Here is a 20,794-nt window from a genome sequence, read left to right on the forward strand (position 1 = left end):
AGACCCCTCTTCCCTGGCCCACCCCCATCAGCAGTGGGGACCAGCCCAGTGGGGCCTCTGCCAAGTCAAGCAGCCCAAGTCAAGCAGCCCAGCATAAGCCCTGGGGTGGGCTAAGCACAAGGGCAAACGGCCACTCCTGTGCCTGGACACACCCGCCAGCTCCTCTAGACTCCTCCCGGAGAACACCATGGGGTCCTGGCCCTTGACAAAGCCTTGATCAAACCTCCAAGGCGAGAGAGCCAGGGCAAATCATGCCACAGATGAAAAGAATCCAGATCTGTTTCATAAAAATCCCCCAGTCAAACCTAACCTGGTCCCACTTCAGCTCTGCATGAGTAGGGACGGGGGCATCTGTCCTTCCTGAGCACTGCACAGTATAAGCCAGTGGCCCCCATGGCGTCGTGGGTGAGAAACGTTTACTTGGGACAAGAGTGAACTTTACAACTTGACTACTCATGCTTTTATTTAATGGGTATTAAAAAGTTATAAGCCAATGAAAGCTTTGGTTTCATGGCAATTATTGCTCAGGATTGGGGTAAATAAAAAATTAAACTGATTTAAAGTCAATTTAGAGAACATAATTAAGTGAAAACAGTCAGCGTGTTGCACAGACACGGCCAAAGTCATGTGGGCGGTACACGGAAAGAAGGAAAGAGGTGGGCTCTGAAATGATCCAACCTGGGTTTGGATCCTGGTTCTCTTGTTTGGTGGTGGTTGTGTGACCTTGGGCAAGTCACATAAACCTCTCGGGATTGTAGTCACTGGAGTCAGGCTGCCTTGGGTTCAAATCCCAGGCTGTGACTTTATATCCTGGGTGATCTTGGACAAGCTACTTAAACAGCACTCCTTTAATAGGATTATTGAGAAGATGAGTGCTTGGAACAAAGCCTGATTCACAGAAGCCCTTGATGAATGTATCGATATTGCTAAATATAATACAGGAACCTTTACTCAGCAACTCATCCAGGCCAGACATTTTGGGATAATCGGTATCACTTCTAACTTTTCATACTAACCCTACCTGGGAGGCATTACAATTTCCATCACACATTCTAAAGAGAAGAAGGGACTTGCTCAAGGTCACATGCTTCCTAAGTGTCCGGGCCAGAACTCACACCCCAAGTCACTGCAAAGTGCCCCTCATATGAACCTCATTGGGCTCAGACTCAGTGTCTCCACCTGTACAATGAGTTCTGTGGCACCTCCCAAGCCCCCCGGGGGGCATTCTGGTCTGGTGGTGCCCAGGGATTGGACCGTAACCTGGGGTCTACTGTTAAGTCCCTGCCATCTTCTCTGAGCACTTCCAGCTCCTCCTCGGGGACTAAATGACATGGTCGCATCCTGCGGTACATGGATGATGTCTGAATCACCACCCTTTTGTGGGAAACGAAGCATTTTGAACTTGTCCTCCACCCGCCTTGTTTCCTGGGAAGTCCCATCATATACGTGGGTTTGTACTGTGTAGAAACAAGGCCTTTCCCAGGTCTCCTCGTGTCCTGCTGGAGTCACAGTAATAATGCTGAACAGCACGGGGCCAGCTGGGCCGACCTGGGCTGCCTGCTGTGAACTGCTGGGCCCCTTTCAAGGCCCTCCTCCCTTTAACAGGCCCTCTTCCACCTCCTTGGCCAGCCCTCCTACGAATGCCACTGGCCTGTTCTTGTCCGGAAAGAAAGCTTTTATTTATTTTTAAGGATTTTATTTATTCACGAGACACACACAGAGAGGCAGAGACATAGGCAGAAGGAAAAGCAGGCTCCCTGCTGGGAGCTCCCAGGACCCCAGGACCCCGGGATCACCACCCGACCTGAAGGCAGCTGCTCGACTGCTGAGCCACCCGGGTGCCCCTGGAAGGAAAGCTTTTAACAGGATAACAAATGGCCATGGGAAGGTCAGGTGGAGCGCCCTACCCAGGGGCCTGGCATTCTAAGGCAGGTGATTGGAAAAAGAGTGATTGTAACTTCGGAAGGGACTCATTGAGGGGATTTCAGGTGATGGGGGGGGGGGGGGGCTGGGCGAGTCTTCATTGATTAGTTCATTCATTCCACAATTATTTGTGGCTTGTCTCCTCCACCAGACACTGCTCTGGAGCTCAGGCTACAGCAAAACACAGCATAGGAGAATCCTTGCTCTCATGATTACATCCTGTTGGAGGAGACTGACCATAGACAAGTTGGAGAAACTGTTACGTAGGTAACAATTAACGGATGAGAAATAGCCTCCGAGAGGTTGAGGCAGGGAAGGGTGTTCTTGTCGGCAGGAGCACACAGGGGGAGGTTGAACGTTTCACTGGGGGTGCCACCAAAGGCCTCCATGGGAGGGTGGTGTTGGGGTGAAAGCCTGAAGGAAGAGACAGGAGCCCTTTGGTGAGGAGCATTCCGGGCAGAGGGAAGGGCAAGTGCAAAGCCTGAGATGCTCGGTGCGTGCAAGAACCTTCCAGAGACTGTGGAGGTGGAGCAGAAGGAGCAAGTGGGGGAGGAGTCGAGGATGAGGTCAGGAAGGCAGGGGAAGCCAGATCACAAGGGGCCTCTTACTCAGAGGAAGAAGCGAGCCCTGGAGGGCCTGGGGCAGAGCAAGGACGTGACATGATCTGACCTACATTCTAGCCGCATCCCTTGGCCAACTGTCCCCTCGAGGGACAAGGCGGATGCCAGGAGACCAGTCAGGTGGCTGTTGCCACAAGCCATGGGAGCCTTTCTGGGTGCCTCCCAGTGGCCCCCCGGGCCCCTGCCCTTCTCCTGGCCTCAGTCCTCCAGGCCGAATGAGTGGAGATGGGTAGGCAGAGGGCAGCCCGGAGCTTTCAGAGCGCGGTGATGTGGGACCAGTGGAACTCTCTAGGCTGGGGTGTGGCGGGGGAGAGCGAGTCTTAGGATGAGCTAGAAGGCAGCTGAAAAGAGAAAAGAGCCGGGATGATCTTGGTGACAATGTGGCTACATTCGGGACCATCGGTGAGGCCTCTTCCCGAGCCTGCCAGCGTCTCTGCCCCTGGCTGGCCTCACCGTCAGCAGCAAGCACATTCCACAGCTGATGCTTGGCTTGTGGTCTGGCCTGGCCCTCTCCTTGGTTTATTCTGCTCTGAAAGGCTTTTAAAATAAAAATCTGGGTTCTCTTTAAGTTTGGGGCATGAATCACTGCTTCTGGGCCCGGGAAGGGGATGGAAGGTGGGAGGCCCCATCTGCGGGTGCTCCGTCTCACTTGGGGCCTGTGTGTCACTAAGCACGATTATGTGAGCGGCTCCCAATCAAAGCTCTCGGGATATGGACACCCTTCCAAGCTCCCAGCCAACCTTTCCAGCTGCCTGGGGGCCCCCGCCACCTGCCCCAAGAGCCCTATGAGGTCGACCTGTCTAGATCAGACTTGACTTCCTCTCGTCTAAACTCTTCTGCTCAGGCCAGCGACATCACTCCTCTTCCTCCATCTCACTGCACATAAACCCATTGAAGGACAGGGTGCATCTCCTGTCTTTTACTCACTAGAGCCTAGCACGGGGCCTGGCTCATACAGGCTACTGTGTTAGGACCTCCTGGGGGGGGGGGGGTGGCGGTTGTGTGTGTGGGAATCATGTGCAGAGAAACGGAAAACATCTATCTTGCCCTTACATATCTATTTCCTTGGAGAGGCGGTGCTTCCATATTTGATACATATGAACCGAGCACCTGCTGTGACACTGTGTGAGGGCAGGGGACACAGGGGCCCTCAGTCCAGTGGGGGAAGGTGTTCAGGCAATGGCAATACTGTGTGGTGCATGAAGTGCAGGGTGTCTTGAGATCGTATGGGTCTCCGAGGTCAGATTGAGGGGGGTAAGGTGAGGCTGCCAGGAGGAATTGGTGCCCCAGTAGAGACCCAAAGAATGAGTAACAGGCAGCCAGGAGAAAGGAGGAGGGGGGATGGGAACTAAGGAACCACATGAGTGAGGCCAGAGAGAGCTGGTGTGTCAGAAAATCTAAGAAGCTCAGTCTGGTGGGGGTGCTATAGGAGTGTGCAGGTGTGGGTGCATGTGATGCTGCTCGAGGTGAGTCCTGAGCACAGGCCAGGGCTGGCTCCTCAGGATCTGGTTAGCTCTATTACAGTCTGGACTCGACCTAATGGCAATAGGGAGCCCTTGAAGGTTCTTAGCAGGAGAGTCACACTACTTTGTGTTTTGGCATTACTCTGGCTGCTGCTGAGAAAGATCTGATGGATGTAAACAAGAGAGACAATGACACCTGAGCTGGGCTGGAGCCTCAGGGAGCTCCCAGGGCCCTCCTGCTTTGCCTACAGGTCCCTCTTCCTGATGGAGCATCCTTTCCCATCCCACCTGGGCTTTGCTTGGGCTTTACCTGGGCCCCATCTGGAAATGCTGGCTTCTTGGGTGTGCAACCTGTGCAATTGCTCAGGGCCTGACACTCAGAAGGGCCTTTGCTTGGTCTAATGCTCTGCTGTGGCCATCCTGGAATTCTTCATCTTTTTAAACAAGGAGCCCTATGTTTTCATTTTGTACTGGGCTCCATAGATTATGTAGCTGGTCCTGTAGGTGTGGAAAATGGTATAAATAAACTCAGAGAAGAGCCCTATCTACAGATTATTTATGGGACTTTATGATTGCCACCAATTACTGGATCTGAGGGGCTATCACCTCCAGGGAAGGACAAATTCTAGTAAAGGAAGGGAAGATGGGCATTGCTTTGTCACCTTTCTGGCAGGAGGAGGAGGCAGTGGTCTGAGGTTCTGGGGGTGGCCAGGCTGAGAGGGAGAACTGTGGAGACTGGGGACACACCCAGATGTCTATAGGGAATGACTTCAATGATCTTATCTCACTTGCCTACCAGAGATATAGAAATTCTACCATTAGAACTTCATTCCTTTGGCTGAAGCATTGGTTGCTCCTTAAATTAGGTGTAGCAGATTAGATTCTTAACCTCCTCTTTGGCCAGAAGACCTGCCCCTGAGTTCCCATGTGACCTTGGGAAAACCTTGAAAAGCCTCAATTTCTCCATGTATCTAATGGACATAACCCCCTTGGCAGGGCTGCTAAGCCTCATCTGGCCCCCCTCTTGATAGAATGAACATATGGGAATGCTCATCAGGATCTGCACCCACTAGCTCATTTTATGTTTTTTTTTCCAAGACCTTCCTGAGGCACAGTTTTCCCAATCTGCAAAGAAATAGACCCAGGAAATCTGCAGGGTCAGGATTTCTGATAGCCTGGTGATGCTGCTGGAGGAAGAAAGCTGTCAGCCCCAGCTGCAGAGGCAGGAGCCCCTTCTCTGTGTCATCCTGTTTGGAATCCTGGAGTACGTTGCTATAGCAACTTGCCTAACTCACCCCACATGCCACGTGGAAAAACCTCTGTCTGCTTTAGCACATCACCCAAGCCACAGACTGGCTTCTCCTAAGTTATAGGATGAGGCCGCCATCATCCACAAGGGCTGGAGTAGGATGCCTCTGAGGGGCAATGGACTAGCGGGCTGAGTGGCTAGATCACACGAAGGGCAGGTCCCCTGGCTCATATAAATGGTCTGCTTGGTTGGTCTCTGTGCCTGACATTCCACCAAGAGCCCTTGGCTTCTAAAGAAGGTGCAGCCCGGTTAAAATGCAGATCCCAGGATCCCTGGGTGCCTCAGTGGTTTAGCACCTGCCTTCAGCCCGGGGTATGATCCTGGAGTCCCAGGATCGAGTCCCGCATCGGGCTCCCTGCACGGAGCCTACTTCTCCCTCTGCCTGTGTCTCTGCCTCTCTTTCTTTCTCTCTGTCTCTCATTAATAAATAAATAAAATCTTAAAAAAAATGTAGATCCCTTCTGGTAGGACACATGAAGTTGTCATCACTCACCAGTGCTCTTTAGCATGAATTACCTCATTAGGTCTGGGGTTCAGAGGGTTTGATTGGGGAATAGGAGCAGAGATTTGCTCAGCCTGGATCCTCAGGCTGGACTAGAGAGGGAGCCCAGGGACCGGTGCAGTGTGGTCCAGAGTAGTGGGCACCTGGGGACAGGAAGTAGAGCCTCTCTTGGCCCTGAGCTGGGAGGTAAGGGAAGGAGAGCAGCTCCCACCTTCCGAGGCACCATGTGAGCACCGCTTCTCACCAAGCCAGCATCTTGACTGACAAGAAGGGAGTTGCCACTCCCGAGCTGGTGTCCCTGTGCGGGTGGCCAACCGAGTGCTGGTCTCATTTTCCCCGAAGATCGCTCTTTCAGCAAGAGTATCTTATTCATCTTTCTATGTTTTCCAGGCCCATTTCCCAAAGAAATATCATGAATGGATTAAGTAAGAGCTGCGGCTTTGATGTCAGACGATCCTGACACTACCTCTTACTCTATTGGCATGACCTTGGATGAGCCGTTAACTTCTGATGTGTAACCTGGTGATCGCGGTAGTGACCTCATGCAGCAGTAGCCAGGCCTGAGATGGGAGAGGGTGGCTCACACAGCGGCTGGCATCAATCAGATAATAATAAGTGATGAGAAGGGTAATAACTGGGACTGTTAGCTGAGGGCTGACCCGGTGCCGCCAGATGCTGTTCTAAGCACTTGATAGGAATGAATCATGTACAGATCATCTAACATCTAGCACATGTCAGCGTGTGAAGTCATTGTTCTCCCCATTTTACAGATGAAGGAAAATGAGGCCCAGAGGGGCTTCTCCAGGATCACTCACGGAGAAAGGATTTGGATCCAGGCAGTGAGCTGCACATGGTGATTATTACTGCTGCTCAGGAAGCATGTAGGTGAAGAAAGAAATGAGGGACAGAGACAGGGAGGCAGTGTGACCACCCTGACTTTTTCTTCCAGGTCGGACTTTATTCATGTTGTGACTCAGGTCATAAGAACACAGTACAAAAGCCCTACATGGGATGTTTTGGGAGCTTATTTGTTTGGGGGTTACAAGATAACCAACTGCAGTCTCTCTCCTCTCCTCTCCTCACTGGTAACAAATGTCTGGGCTTTCAGCTGCTTCCACTAAGAACTTGTACAGTTAGGATTTACGTGATGGGGGTTGGGTATGGTTCCCACCTGGATCACAGTTCCCTATAGCAAGCACTCCATACTGAAAGCATGTGGGTGTCTTTGGAGCTCTCAATTGTTTGGGGGAAGATAGTTCCAAATGGTTTTCAATCCTTGATGATAGCCCGCAGTTTGGTGGTAGTGGCGGGGGATAGGGGCATTAAGTGATGAGGATCAGCAGAAGTACCATTATGAAATGTGTTAGCGCATGTTTAAAGCTTGTTTTGTAGCTGACTTTCTCTGAGTCTGCTAGATGCCATCACATACCACAACATGATAAAGGTCACATAACAAACCCAGAGCCAACCTCTTACCCAACAGTGGAAAGCTTTCCCTCTAAGATTAGAAACAAGACAAGGGTGCCCAACTTTGCCACCCTTATCCAACATAGCACCCACAATCCTAGCTACGGTAATCAGACAAGAAAAAGAAATAAAAGGCATCTCAGTTGATAAAGAAGTAAAGCTGTCACTATTTGCAAATGACATGATACATATAGAAAACCATAAAGAGTCCACCAAAAAAATCTAGTAGAGCTAATAAATGAATTTAGCAAAGTTGCAGGATATAAAATTAATAATCATAAATCTGTTGTATTTCTGTAAACTAATAATGAACCAGCCGAAAGAGAAATTAAGAAAATTATCCCATTTGTAATTGTATCATATAGAATAAAATACCTAGGAATAAATTTAACCAAGGAGGTGACAGAACTGTACTCTGACAGCTATAACATGAATGATAGAGATTGAGGATTGGGGCACCTGAGTGGCTCAGTCGATTAAGCATCCTACTCTTGATTTTGGCTCAGGTCATGACCTCAGGGTCCAGAGATTGAGCCCTGTGTTGGGCTCCATTCTGGGCATGGAGCTTGCTTAAGATTCACTCTTCTCACACTGTTAGTGGGAATGAGAATTGGTGTAGCCACCCTGGAAAACAGTATGGAGGTTCCTCAAAGAGTTAAAAATAGAACCACCCTGCAATCCGGCCATTGCACTACTAGGTTTTTATCCAAAGGATACAAAGGATATAGTGATTCAAAGGGGCACATTCACATCAATGTTTATGGCACCAATGACCACAACAGCCAGAGCCAGACTATGGAAAGAGTCCAGGTGTCCTTTGACAGATGAATGGATAAAGAAGATGTGGTATATATATCTATATCTATATCTATATCTATATCTATATCTATATCTATAGATATATATATATTACTCAGTCATCAAAAAGAATGAAATCTTGCCATTTTCAATGACATGGATGGAACTACAGGTTATAATGCTAAATGAAAAAATCAGTCAGAAAAAGACAAATATATGATTTCACTCACATGTGGAATTTAAGAAACAAAACAGATGAACATAGGGGAAGGGAAGGAAAATAAAATAAGATAAAAATGGAGACAGAGGCAAACCAAGAGACTCTTAACTTTAGGAAGCAAACTCAGGGTTGCTGGAGGGGAGGTGGGTAGGGGGAGAGGGTAACTTGGTGATGGTCATTAAGGAGGGCACTTGATGGAATGAGGACTGGGTGTTATGTGCAACTGATGAATCACTAAGTTCTACCCTGAACTAACAATACGAATAATAAATACTAATAAATAATACTAATAAAACTAATAGTACACTGTGTGTTAACTAAATTGAATTTAAATGAAAAATTAAAATAATAAACTTTTAAAAAATTCTCCTTCTCTTTCTCTGCCCTTCCCCTCTTTCTCTCTCCCTCTCTCCAAATAAAAAAGAGAGAGAGAGATTGAGGATGACACAAGTAAGTGGAAAGATATAGCATATTCATGAATTGGAAGAATTAATATTGTTAAAATGCCCATATTACCCAAAGTGATCTATAGTTTCAGTGTAATCCCTATCAAAATACCACTAGCATTTTTCACAGAACTAGAATAATCCTAAAATCTGTATGGAGCCACAAAAGACACAAAAAACAAAGCAATCTTGAGAGAGAAGAGCAAAGATTGAGGCATCACAATCCCGATTTCAAACTAGACTACAAAGCTGTAATGATAAAAACCGTATAGTACTGGCACAAAGATAGACACATAGATCAATGGGACAGAACAGGGAGCCCAGAAATAAACCCATACTTATATGGTCAATTAATCTATGACAAAGGAGGCAAGAATATACAATGAGGGAAAAGATAGTTTCCTTAATAAATGGTGTTGGGAAAACTGGAAAGCTATAAGAAAGAAAGAAAGAAAGAAAGAAAGAAAGAAAGAAAGAAAGAAAGAAAGAAAGAAAGAAAGAAAGAAGAAAGGAAGGAAGGAAGGAAGGAAGGAAGGAAGGAAGGAAGGAAGGAAAGAAAGAAAGAAAGAAAGAAAGAAAGAAAGAAAGAAAGAAAGAAAGAAAAGAAAAGAAAGAAAGAAAGAGAAAAAGAATGAAAGAAGAAAGAGAGAGAAAGAGGGAGGGAGGGAGGTAGAGAGGAACTATACCACTTTCTTACACCACATACAAAACAAACTTACAATGGATTAAATGTAAAACCTGAAACCATAAAACTCCTAAAGAAAAACATAGGCAGTAAACTCCCAACATCGGTCTTAGCAATATTTTGGGGGATCTGTCTCCCAAGGCAAGGACAACAAAAGCAAAAATAAATAATTGGGACTACATCAAACTAGAAACTTTTGCACAGTGAAGGAAACCATCAATGAAATGAAAACTATCAACATCTACCAACTGGGAGAAAATAGTTGCAAATGATATATCTGACAAGGGATTAAAACTCAAAATATATATGAAGTCATACAACTCAATATCAGAAAAACCAAACAGCCTGATTTTAAAATGGGCAGAGAAACTGAATAGACACTTTTCCAAAAACGGCATCCAGATGGCCAATGGGCACGTGAATAAATGCTCAGCATCACTCATTGTCAGGGAAATGCAAATCAAAACCACATTGAGCTATCACCTCACACCTGTCAGAATGGCCAGCATTAAAAAGACATGAAATAACACATGTTGGTGAGGATGTGAAGAAGAAAAAGGAACCCTCGTGCCCTGTTGGTGGGAATGCCAACTGGTGCAGCCACTGTGGAAGACAGTACAGAAGTTCCTCAAAAAATTAAAAATAGAGCTACCCTATGACTCAGTAATTCTACTATTGGGTATTTACTCCCTGAAAATGAAAACATTAATTCAAAAAGATAAATGCCCTCCCATGTTCATTGCAGCATTATTTACAATAACCAAGACATGGAAGCACCCTAAAGTCCATTGATGGATGAATGGATAAGGAAAAGGTAGCAGATGCACACACTGGAGTATTTCTCAACCACAGAAAATAATGAAAACTTGCCATTCACAACAACATGGATGATACCTAGGGGGTGTTGCACTAAAGGGAAATAAGTCAGGCAGACACCAACACCTTATTATTTCATTTGCAGGTGGAGTCTAGAAAAAGCAACGAACAAACAACATAAAATGGAAACAGACTTATAAATAATAACAGAGAATAAGCTGGTTTGCCAGAGGGGAAGGGGCAGGAGGGGTGGACGAAAGAGGTAAATGGTATTAAGAGGTACAAGCTTCCAGTTATAAAATAAGTAAGTCACGGAGATGGAAAGTACAGCACAGGGAATCTCATCAATAGTACTATAGCAACTTTGAGTGGTGACAGGTGGCAACTATTTACCTCCATGGGCATTTCCTACTGTATATATATTGAATCACCATGTCCCAACCTGGAGCTAATATTGTATATCAATTCTACTTCTAGTTAGAAAACAATCCCTACCATTAAAAAAAAAAAAAAAAAAAAAAAAGAGCCAAGCCAGCTCAGAAGAAAGTTTTGTTCTAAGCAATGAGGGGAGAGGATGGAAAGGAAGTTCCCTGCTGTTGAAAGAAGCTTCCATTACAGAAAGAGCTTCAGAGAGGTCAAAATGAAGGTGAGTCACCGTCTGAGTGCCTTAAGGCCCACGGCGCCCGCCGTGTGTGTAGGCTGGGACAAGGACAACAGCAAGGAGACAGCCAATGTCTGTGGTTCCATGGTGGGGTAGAGATGGGCTCTGATGTATAAAGAGAAAGAAGGTGAGACTCCACTCTTGTCCCACCAGCGCCCCCAGGGCTTCTACATGGAAGGATCCAGAAGCTCCTCAGCTAAAGGTAGCTGAGAGGTTTGGTTGACAAACTCCCAGCAGGGGGGGCAGTGGAGGGGGAGGGCAGAGTGACAAGCTTCATCTCTTTCTCTGCTCTTCCAAAGCCGAAGAGCAGGGCTTGGACCTTTATAGGCTTTGCACACTCATGGTGCCCTAATACGGTACTTTCTCCAGACAAGGTTTTCCTGCTGAATAAGACTCCTACTCACAGGGACACATGAGGGCCATGCTGCACGGTACGGTTCTTATGTGCTCCACAAGATGCCATAAGACACTCACTCTGAGATCCCATTGGTTTCGTGACAGCCTCAGTGGCAGAAAACATCTCTGAGTTCCATTATGATCAAGTCTTGGGGCCAGGTCTTTGGGAGAGGAGCTGGAAAAGTTTGGGTTTATTGGGGCCTAGGCACGTATGCCCCTCCTGGGCCTCCCATACCCCAGCACTTCCTTTATGCTTCTCTTAGGGACTTGGGTTTGACAGTTACATCTCCGTGCATCCTTACATCCCTTAGTTGAGTACTGCTGTTGCTGATGATGACGGAGAAGAGAGACAACCTCCTTGAATGCTTAATACGTGCTGGAGCTTTCCAAGCACTTTATTAGCACTGATTCATTTAGTCTTTGGATAACTGTAAGTTATCCAAAGTCTGTAAGTTCCATTATTTTCATCCCCATTTTGCAGGTCAGAAAGCTGAGGCACAGAACCATTTAGTAATTTGTCAAGAGCACAGACTCCAGGCAGTGAGACCCCCCAGGGCCTTCACCCCTACCCTGTGCATGATCTCACCCTGTGCCTTTATGGAGGCTGGCAGCTTACAGGTGCTCAGTAAAGACTGAGTTTTTAAAGAATCATCACTCACCCGGACACCTGGGTGGCTCAGTCACTTCAATGTCCCACTCTTGGTTTCAGCTCAGGGTCCTGAGACTGAGCCTCGTGTGGGGCCCTGTGCTCAGTAGGGAATCTGCTTTCCCTTCTCCTCTCCTTCTGCCCCCCCCTCCCACCCACTTACTCTCTCTAAAATAAATAAAACCTTAAAAAAAAAAAAAAGAATCCTCATTCATCAACCCTAACTACAGTTGTGTTATGATACAAACTTCCTATCAATGGATCTGCTTTCTCTGGATGTCAGCTACAAAAGTCTTTGGATTTGTCTATTTCTTTTTCTTTTTTTCTTGCTTTCTTGATAGTTTTGCTCACCCACCACCCTGCCCAGCCTGTAGCAGAAGCTCTGGCAAGACAGGGGCTCTGAACTCATAATGGCTTCAATGCAGACTCACTCCCAACTTGGCCTGTGACAGGTCCCCTGTTCCCCTGCTCAGCCAAACCGCACCGTCACCGGCAGGCAAGCTTCCTGGTAATCCTCACATTGAATCCATGTGATACAGTTGGGAGACTGACATAAGTCTTGCTCTGAAGCCAGGGGAATGGGCCCATCGACATCGAGACCTTTCCAATTTTCAGAGTCCAAACTAGGTCACCCTTGTGGTTTTGAAATATCCACCTCTTTGTTCTTTAATTTGTCCCAGGAAATAACACTCTAACTTACAAACCATCCTACTTGTAGAGCCTTTCCACACTCCTACAAGACCCTGTTGAAAGGATACCTCCTCCTTCAGGAAGCCTCCCTTGCTAATCCTAGTGAAACTGAACATCTCTTGTTTGAACCACAGCCCTTAGACTTCTCTGCATCTTTCACTCTCTGATCCTTCTATTTTGCTTGCCCTGGCCTTGCCTTATTCCCGGCTCCAGGCAAGGCCCAGATTGCACACATACTTGGTCCCCACCCCCAGTTCCTTGCAAGCAGATGTCGTTCCAACATTGATTGATATGTTTAATGAATCCCATACTTTAAGAACCCAAACTGACCAGACATAACTCAAGGGTGGTTTTCTCCATATAAAGGGAATTCTGAGTCACAGATCCTGTCCCTGTCCCTCACCCCCACTCCCCTAGCACACACACCCCCACCCCCATTCCTGCTTGAGTAACAACAACATTAGCAACCATTGCTTCTGTCCTGCTGTGCACCAAGCCCTGCATTAAGGATTGTTCCGACAGGGCCTCGCTTTATTATCTGGAGAACTTTATGAACTCCGTCTGAATTTCTCTCCCTTCTGCAGAGAAGGAAACCTGTGGAGGGATTGCATAATGCACCCAAGGTTGTACAGCTAGTGGGCAGCAGAGCCAGCAGCGGGGCTACGCTCTGATTTCAAAGACTTCACTCTGAGCTTCCTGAGGTCTCACTGACTCCAGCCCCTAAGGCAGCCACTCCAGCTCAGGCTCTGGTGGGGTGGTTCCTCTGTTGGAGTCACACTGGAGGGAGCGCATTTCCCTTTCCTAGGGTTGGATCTCCTGATCTGAAGACAGCTCCTGGAGCTTCCCTCCCAAGTGGTCTGGAGTGGGCTTCACGCCCTCCTGCAGCTGGTTTCTAGATGTCTACTGGCCTGGTGGCAGCCCTCCCCTTGCCCTCCCCAACGCCCCCTTCCCCCAACAATTTAAAGCGTTAATGTTTATTTTGTGGCTCTAGGATCCGGACTGAACTCCAGCAGCCAGAGACTCTTTCAACTACAGGCCCTCCCAGAAGCTCAGCTGTAGACCGTGGGAGTGGGGGTGGGGGGGTGCACTTGTTTCCGGGGTACCCGGGACCAGAGGGGAGTCAGCCCGGGCTGGGGGGTCACCACCTGTGCTCCATCTGCCCCTCGGTACTGGCCGCAGCCCCAGCCCCAGCCTGGAACTCAGGAGGAAGGGGAGGCCAGGCCGGGCGGCCGGTCCCCGCGGCAGGCGCTGGGCACCCCCCCTGCCCCCGGCCCTCGGCTGCGCAAAGGGGAGGCCCCAAAGCTGTCGCCGCGGGGAGAACCGAGCCGCCCGGAGCTGCGGGTGCGGGCCGGGCCGGCGGGCGGGGAGCGGAGAAGCCCAGGCTGGGCGCCCAGGGCGCAGAGCGCAAGGCTGGCCTCCGGCTGCCCGTCGTGCGCCCCGCGGGACCCGGGTCCCCGCCGCGCCCCGACACCTGGATTGCATTAGGCCGGCGGCGCGCGTCTCGGCCACGGCGGCTTCCCCAGGTTTATTGAATAATTGCATAAATCCGAGCGCGGGTTGCCCCGTCCCTACCCCAAGGGTCAGGTACCGAGGTGGGGGGTGGGGGGGGCGTCGGGCGACCTCGCCACCGCCTGGGGGCCGCCGTCCTGGGGCTTCGTGCGTCCCCGGCCCAAGGGACTCAGCTCAGCTCGCGGCGCCCAGGTCCCCCCGCCGCCCGGCGCCCCGGGGCCGCAGTGTCAGGCCCCCCACACTTCAGGCGGCGCCCTCCGCGCGTCCGGCCCCCCCCCCAGCCCGGTCCACGCGCCCTCCGCGCTCCCGGGACGCCCGAGTGTCCCCGGCGGGGCCCCCGGGGTGGCCAGCCCCGCGCGCGGCTCTTCCCAGCTCTTCCCCCGCGCCCAACTCCCGGCTCCCCGTCCCCAGGCGCGCCTCCCTCTCCGCGGAGCCACGTCCCGGGGGACCCCCGTGCACCCCGCGGCCGAGCTCCGACGCGGCCAGGGGCGCCCACGGGACGCAGAGGCAAAGGGGCACGTACCTGGCCCCAGGCTGAGCGCCCAGGCCACCAGCAGGGCCCTGGGCAGGTCCATGGCGCGGGGCGCGGGGCGCGGGCGGGGGGCGGGGGGCGGGCGGCGGCTCCTCGCGGGCGCCCCGAGCCTGCACTGCGCCGCGCGCCCGGCTCCCTGACAGCCCGGCTCCCGCGGAGGAAGTGGGAGGGCTCGCGCGCGGGGAGGGGCGCGGACACGCTCGCCCGCGGGCTCCCGGCCAGTCCCGGCCGCTCCGCCACCTGGGCCGGCGCCCGCACCCCGCGCCCCACCGCGCCCCACCGCGCCCCCGGCGTCCCGGAGACCCCCCCAGAGCCACCGCGGCGCCCCCTCCACGCTGCGCCGCCAAACCCCAAGCCTCTGCAGGAAAAGTGGTTTCTGTTCCCATGTCCCGGAGGGAAGAGCTTCACGGAGCTCGGAGGGGTATCCCAGGGGACCCCAGGGACCCCGGCCACAACTCAGGTCTCACTTGGCCCAGGGGAGCGGATGTCCCTCCAGTGTCAATTCTGAGACATCCCCCTGCCTGGACGCACCCGGGGGGCTTGGAATGGAAAGGCCCCAGGGCTTCTTCGGACCCTAGAATACATGCAGAGCGTCCCCCCAACGCCACCCTGTCTGCCCTTCCTACTTCCTACCCGAGGCGCCCCAACACAACCAGGAGGATGGGGTGCCGGCTCCTACAACGGCAAAGCTCTTCTTTGGAATGCAGCCACCTTCCTTCCCAGTAGCTCTAACCCCTGACAAGGAAATCCGATGCACATTTGTTGCACAGACTTTAAATCAGGTCTTGGACCCCAATGGGTGAACGTGGAGGCTGGCCTTGTCCGGCAAGGGAGAGAGCTGAGGTAGAGGGTGGGGTGGCTCAGGTGAGGAAAGCTAGAGCGCAGGCCCCACATCACTATGTCAGGAAGGCCTCCCTTCACCACTTTCCCAAATCCGGATCTGTACCAGGGTGCGTGCTCGCTCACTCTCTCTTTCCATCTCTCTCTCTCCTTCATTGTGCTTAGTAGAGGAACTATACATCCGCTAGTATAATCATTTGATAAACTTTTCTTTCCTTGTCCAGACCCAAAATCCCATTAAGGTCGAAATCCCTGTTAGGTTCACAACAGAGCACTCAGCCCTCAGCGCCCAGGGACATAGTAAGTGGATCGATGACCAGGCAGGTGAGCACAGGAAACGTGAGGTGCACAGAACCAAGAATCTCCTGTCTGGAAGGGACTGGAAGGACTTCCTAGAGGGGTTGACATTCAGGCTGGGTCCTGGAGGTTGAGGTGGGCTTTGAGAAGGCCCAGGTTCATGCAAGTATAGTAATGGGTGTTGCACCTGCCTCCCCAACATTGCTCTCTTCTTGCTAGCTACCCTGGTTTTCATTTTGGTAACCTCACCTCTCCCACTCGGCCACAGACTTTGGGGAAAGCTGATTCCATCTCTGGGAGGGGTGTGTGTGTGTGTGTGTGTTTGTGTGTGTGTTTTGGGGGAGGCATGTGGTTTAGGCTGAAGTGAATCAGTGTATTGTCATCCCCTGGCCATAGTTTAAGAAAAGGAAACGTGACAAAAGAAAAAGGTTTTCTAGGAAACAAGCTTTTTGGATCTTCTTTTTTTCTTTTTTTTTTTTTTAAGATTTTATTTATTTATTCATGAGAGACACACAGAGAGGGAGAGACATAGGCAGAGGGAGAAGCGGACTCCCTGCAGGGAGCCCGAAGTGGGACTCGATCCCAGGACCCCGGGATCATGCCCTGAGCCAGAGGCAGACTCTCAACTGCTGAGCCACCCAGGTGCCCCTTCGCTCTTCTAAAAGGACCCCTAGAGTGAATGAAGGGAGGAATATGAATTCACTAACTCATCCTCCCTTCTCCTACTCCCACATCCCCTCCCAGGCTGAGACAAAGGATCATGAAAGCCCACAAGTTGATAAGGGGTTAGGGTGGGGAAGTGAGAGCTGGCCTTGGGATGATGAGGCGGATAGATGCTGGATGACAGAACAAAGCACCCAAGTCCAGGAAGGTCTTGTTGAGCCCCTGAATCACGCCACCCCATCAGCCTGTTCCCTGGAGGATTTTCCAGTCCTATGACCTTTATTGTGGAAGCGGGCCTGAGTCAGGATGCCTTGAACTTAGAGCATCCTAACAGGTAACAGCTACCCCCCACAGCCGCAAACCACTTCCTCGCCTCACAAAAATTCGGGCTTTCTCTGGGGGTTCTCAAACTCCAGGTATATGGGGATTCCCTGGAGCATCTGTCAAGGCCAAACACTACTTGCCAAAGGGGATCTAGCAGTGGGTGTGCTGTTGAGGGTTTCTGGAGAGCAGCAGTGATTCTCCCCTTCCTCAGCTCCCTTTGTCCTCATCAGGGACTTGGGGCTCCCGAAGACAACAGGTGTGCCTTTGTCTAATCAGGCAGGGTGGGGAGGGAAGAGGTATGCCCTCCTTCTTTCAACCTGCAGACACACTGGAGGAGCCCATGCTGGAGGAGCTAGGGGTGGGGCTGAGAAGACAAGACATAACCTCGTATTTATTGAAGGAATTATTATTATTTAATCCTTCATTTTAATAATGTTTTATTTAATGATTATTAAACGTTGTCGAAATCACACAGGGCAGCTGTGTCTGGGTGACAGATGCACGATCCAGATTCGGTCTGGAGAAGCTCAAAGAATTGCATGAAGGGCTTTGTCGAAGCTGGGATTTGAGTTGAGCAGTGTAATAATAATAATAATAATAATAATAATAATAATAATAAGCCTTGACGTGTCCGTAGCATATTTATTTTTCTTGAGGTAATTCACATACCATAGAATTCGCCAAACTTGCTTACAATTCAGCAAGTTTTAGTTTATTCACAAGGTTCAATATTATGCAGCTATTACCACTAATTTCATGGTCATGACCCCCCTGAAGGGGGGTCTTCTTTTTCCCTCACCCCAATCCCTGGCAACCATGAATCTACTTTTTGTCTGTATGGATTTGTCTATTCTAGACATCTCCTGTGAATGGAATCATACAATATGGGGCCTTTTGGGTTTTTTTAATTTATTTTTTATTGGTGTTCAATTTGCCAACATATAGAATAATACCCAGTGCTCATCCCATCAAGTACCCCCCTCAGTGCCCGTCACCCAGTCACTCCTACCCCCTGCCCACCTTCTTTTCTACCACCCCTTGTTCGTTTCCCAGAGTTAGGAGTCTCTCATGTTCTGTCTCCCTTTCTGATATTGCAATATGGGGCCTTTTGTGTCTGGCTTCTATCACTTAGCATAACTTAGTATCCAAGGTTCGTCTCTACTGTAGCAATCATCAGCATTTCGTTCCTTTTTATTGCTAAGTAACATTCTGTTGCATGGATATGCTGCATTTTATTTATCCATTCAGCAGGTGATAGATATTTGCTTGTTTCCACTTTTTGGCTATTATGAATCATGGTGCTAGGAGTGGAATTCTGAGTAGTATGGTAATTCTATGCTTAATCAGAAGAAGAACTAACAAACTGTTTCCACTGAGGCTGCACCATTATACATTTCTATCAGTGATGTATGGGGTCTGGGTGGGGGGGGTAACTGCGATCTAATTTAATGCTCACAAGGGTCCTGCAAGGAATTATATTCACTTTTTATAGATAAAAAGGCTGTATTGATGAGGCTTCTTTCAGTTGCAAGTAACAGAAACTACCCAACGTGACTCAAGCAGAAGAGGCAGTGTACGAGCTTATGTAGACAGGAAGTGCACGGGGATTGCTCAGGTATGGCTGGATCAAGAGTCTCAAGTGAAACTCCCATTTTTTGCTATCTTCTCTAACTTTGGCTTCACACTGTCCTCCTTTCCTGCGGCAGATAGGATTTCTCTGCCTGCTAGGAAGATGTAGCCAGCAGACCCAAGCTTCTACTTTATAGATTCTAAAGGGAGAGAGACAGCCTTCCCTCCTAGAACCAGCAGAAGAGTCTAGGGTTTTGATTCACGTCCATGCCGGAACCAGTCAGTATCTGGAGAATATGGTACTGTAACTGGCCCAGTCTATGGCACATGCCCAGTCCCGAGGAGTTGGGAAGAGAAGGGTGTGATAACCGACAGCCCCGCCAAGACCGCGTATCATAGAAGAGTTCCCTAAAGGAAACAGAAAAAAAAAAAAAAAAAAAGAATGACAAAGTATGCTGGACAGACAAAATCCAGAGTCATTGAGTCCACTTCAGAAATCTAAGCTCAAAGCAGCAAGGGATTCACCCAAGATCCCACAGCACCTACATGGCCGAACTGGGATTCAAATCCGGGTGTTTTGCCAAGAGACTCAGAACTCATCACCGCACCCCAGCTGGATGGGGGAAGCAGGTGTTTCAGACCAGGACTGTATGAGAATGGTTAGTCCAGAGAGGTCCTGGGGCTGGGATCTCTGGCTCCCAAGCTTTCAGTCTGGGGCGGGGGAGCTCTGGCTTCTCTAAAAGGGAAAGGTGGGTCAATGCCATCCCTCTGAAGGAACCCAGCCATTCCCGGGCACTGCTTCAGCTAGGACTTCCACACTCTTCTTCCAGAGAAGTACTTGAGGCAACCCGGTCTGCTTTCATTTTGAAGGGCACCTCTCTCTCTTTTCTTTACATTTTTCACCTCTGTGATCTAGTGTGATCAGCTAGTTTGCCCGGGACTGAGAGGTTTCCTGGGATGTTGGACTTTCAGTATCAAAATTGGAGCCATCCCTGGCCAAGTGGGACAGATGGGTCCCCTGTCTTCATCTCTTGGACCTTTCGCCTCCCTTTCTCTAACTTTCCTCTCCAATATTCTTCTCCTCCAGCTCCCCTCACCAGGTGTCATCCCCTACTCTCTTCTGTTCTCTGCTCCCAAGTACCTACAGTGCATCCACTCACCATGCCAGCGTGGGGTGGGGGTGTGGGGGGGGGTCCACCTTGGGAGGCACCCTGACTCCTGGACTCCTCTCTGCCCCCTCAGGCCCGGGCTTTGTCTGTTGGTCTGTGCTTAGGATATGCAGGCTCTCTTTTTAAAATGAAGATATACTTCAGCTAACTTAGTCACTGGGAAGGCACATCATCTGCCAAAAACATGATATAATAAATTCCAAGGAAGACACCAAAGTAGAAGCAAGCTACAGGGCTGTTTTTGTTATCTGCTGCTTGAATGGCATGTGTCAGTGTCCTAGGCCAATAATGGGGATGATGAGAAGGTGATTGGGTCACACATAAATGGCCTTAGGTTTCAGTTTGTCATGTCCGGTCTCATCCTGGCCAAAAGCGTGAAGAAGGTTAGCTTTGAATAAATGCATTTATCCCAATAGCTTATGTTTGCTCCCCAGCGCCCCCCCGTCCTCATGCCACTTTCCACTTGAAATAGAAAGTCCGATCCAAAATGCCAGAGAGGGGTGGATGCTCCCATCTTCCAAATGCTCAGCTGAGCCTTGATCTTGGTCCTATCGCCGAAGGTCAGGGACCGGGATTCCTCCTGGGATCAAGCCCTGTGTACAACCTATGCCGAATCCAGGAAGTTATTTTCTGATTTCCATTTCTCAAGCCACAAGTATGTACAGTATTTTGCAGTAAAGATATCAAAGGGAAGGCGTATGGTCACAACACAAACAGACACGCAGGACGGATGAAGAAACATCCTTTTGAAGAAAAACATGTCAGAGGGTGCGAGATAATACAAACTGCCTTAAAAGTCTCGAGGTAGCAGTCAGCATGCGAATTGAAAGGCTATTCCTGATGCAGCTTAGATGAGTGAAGGCCCTGACCATGGACCAGGCAGGAGAAGTGATGTCAGGAAGAAACATTACAGCGACAACAGTAGGAAGAACACCTGCCTTAGGTGGAGCACCCAGTATGGACGAACTGGAACTCCTGCCTCTGTTCCTGTAGTTCCTTCCTCTGCACCACCCAGGTGGTTGTCCAGACCTTCATCCTGGCCCCGACCCATCTTCTCAGGGAGAAGACATGAAAGTTAAGAGTCTGGGGGGAATGCACCAGAATCAAGATGGGCCTACGGAGGGCTTCCAGGACAGTCTCAAACAAAGAAGTGGAGCAGAGAAAGGGATTCTCAATTGTGCACATGACCCAGGGATCAGGAACTGGGCCATTCTATAAGCACATTCTAGTGGGTATGATTGGGCCAAAC

At 49.8% G+C, this 20,794-nt stretch overlaps 1 protein-coding gene across 1 annotated transcript in view; it reads right to left on the reverse strand.

Annotated features, from left to right (window-relative positions):
• ITGA11 (integrin subunit alpha 11) overlaps positions 1-14,766 on the reverse strand; it is a 114,208-nt gene extending 99,442 nt beyond the window's left edge. Inside the window, exon 1 of the mRNA XM_072809366.1 lies at positions 14,675-14,766. Coding sequence (XP_072665467.1) covers positions 14,675-14,726 — 52 coding nt within the window. The 5' untranslated portion in view covers positions 14,727-14,766. The remainder of the gene's footprint in view (positions 1-14,674) is intronic.
• Between the last annotated feature and the right edge of the window lie 6,028 nt (positions 14,767-20,794).

Source organism: Canis lupus, chromosome 32, assembly GCF_048164855.1.
Source record: "Canis lupus baileyi chromosome 32, mCanLup2.hap1, whole genome shotgun sequence".
In the NCBI taxonomy this organism is placed as follows: Eukaryota; Metazoa; Chordata; class Mammalia; order Carnivora; family Canidae; genus Canis; species Canis lupus.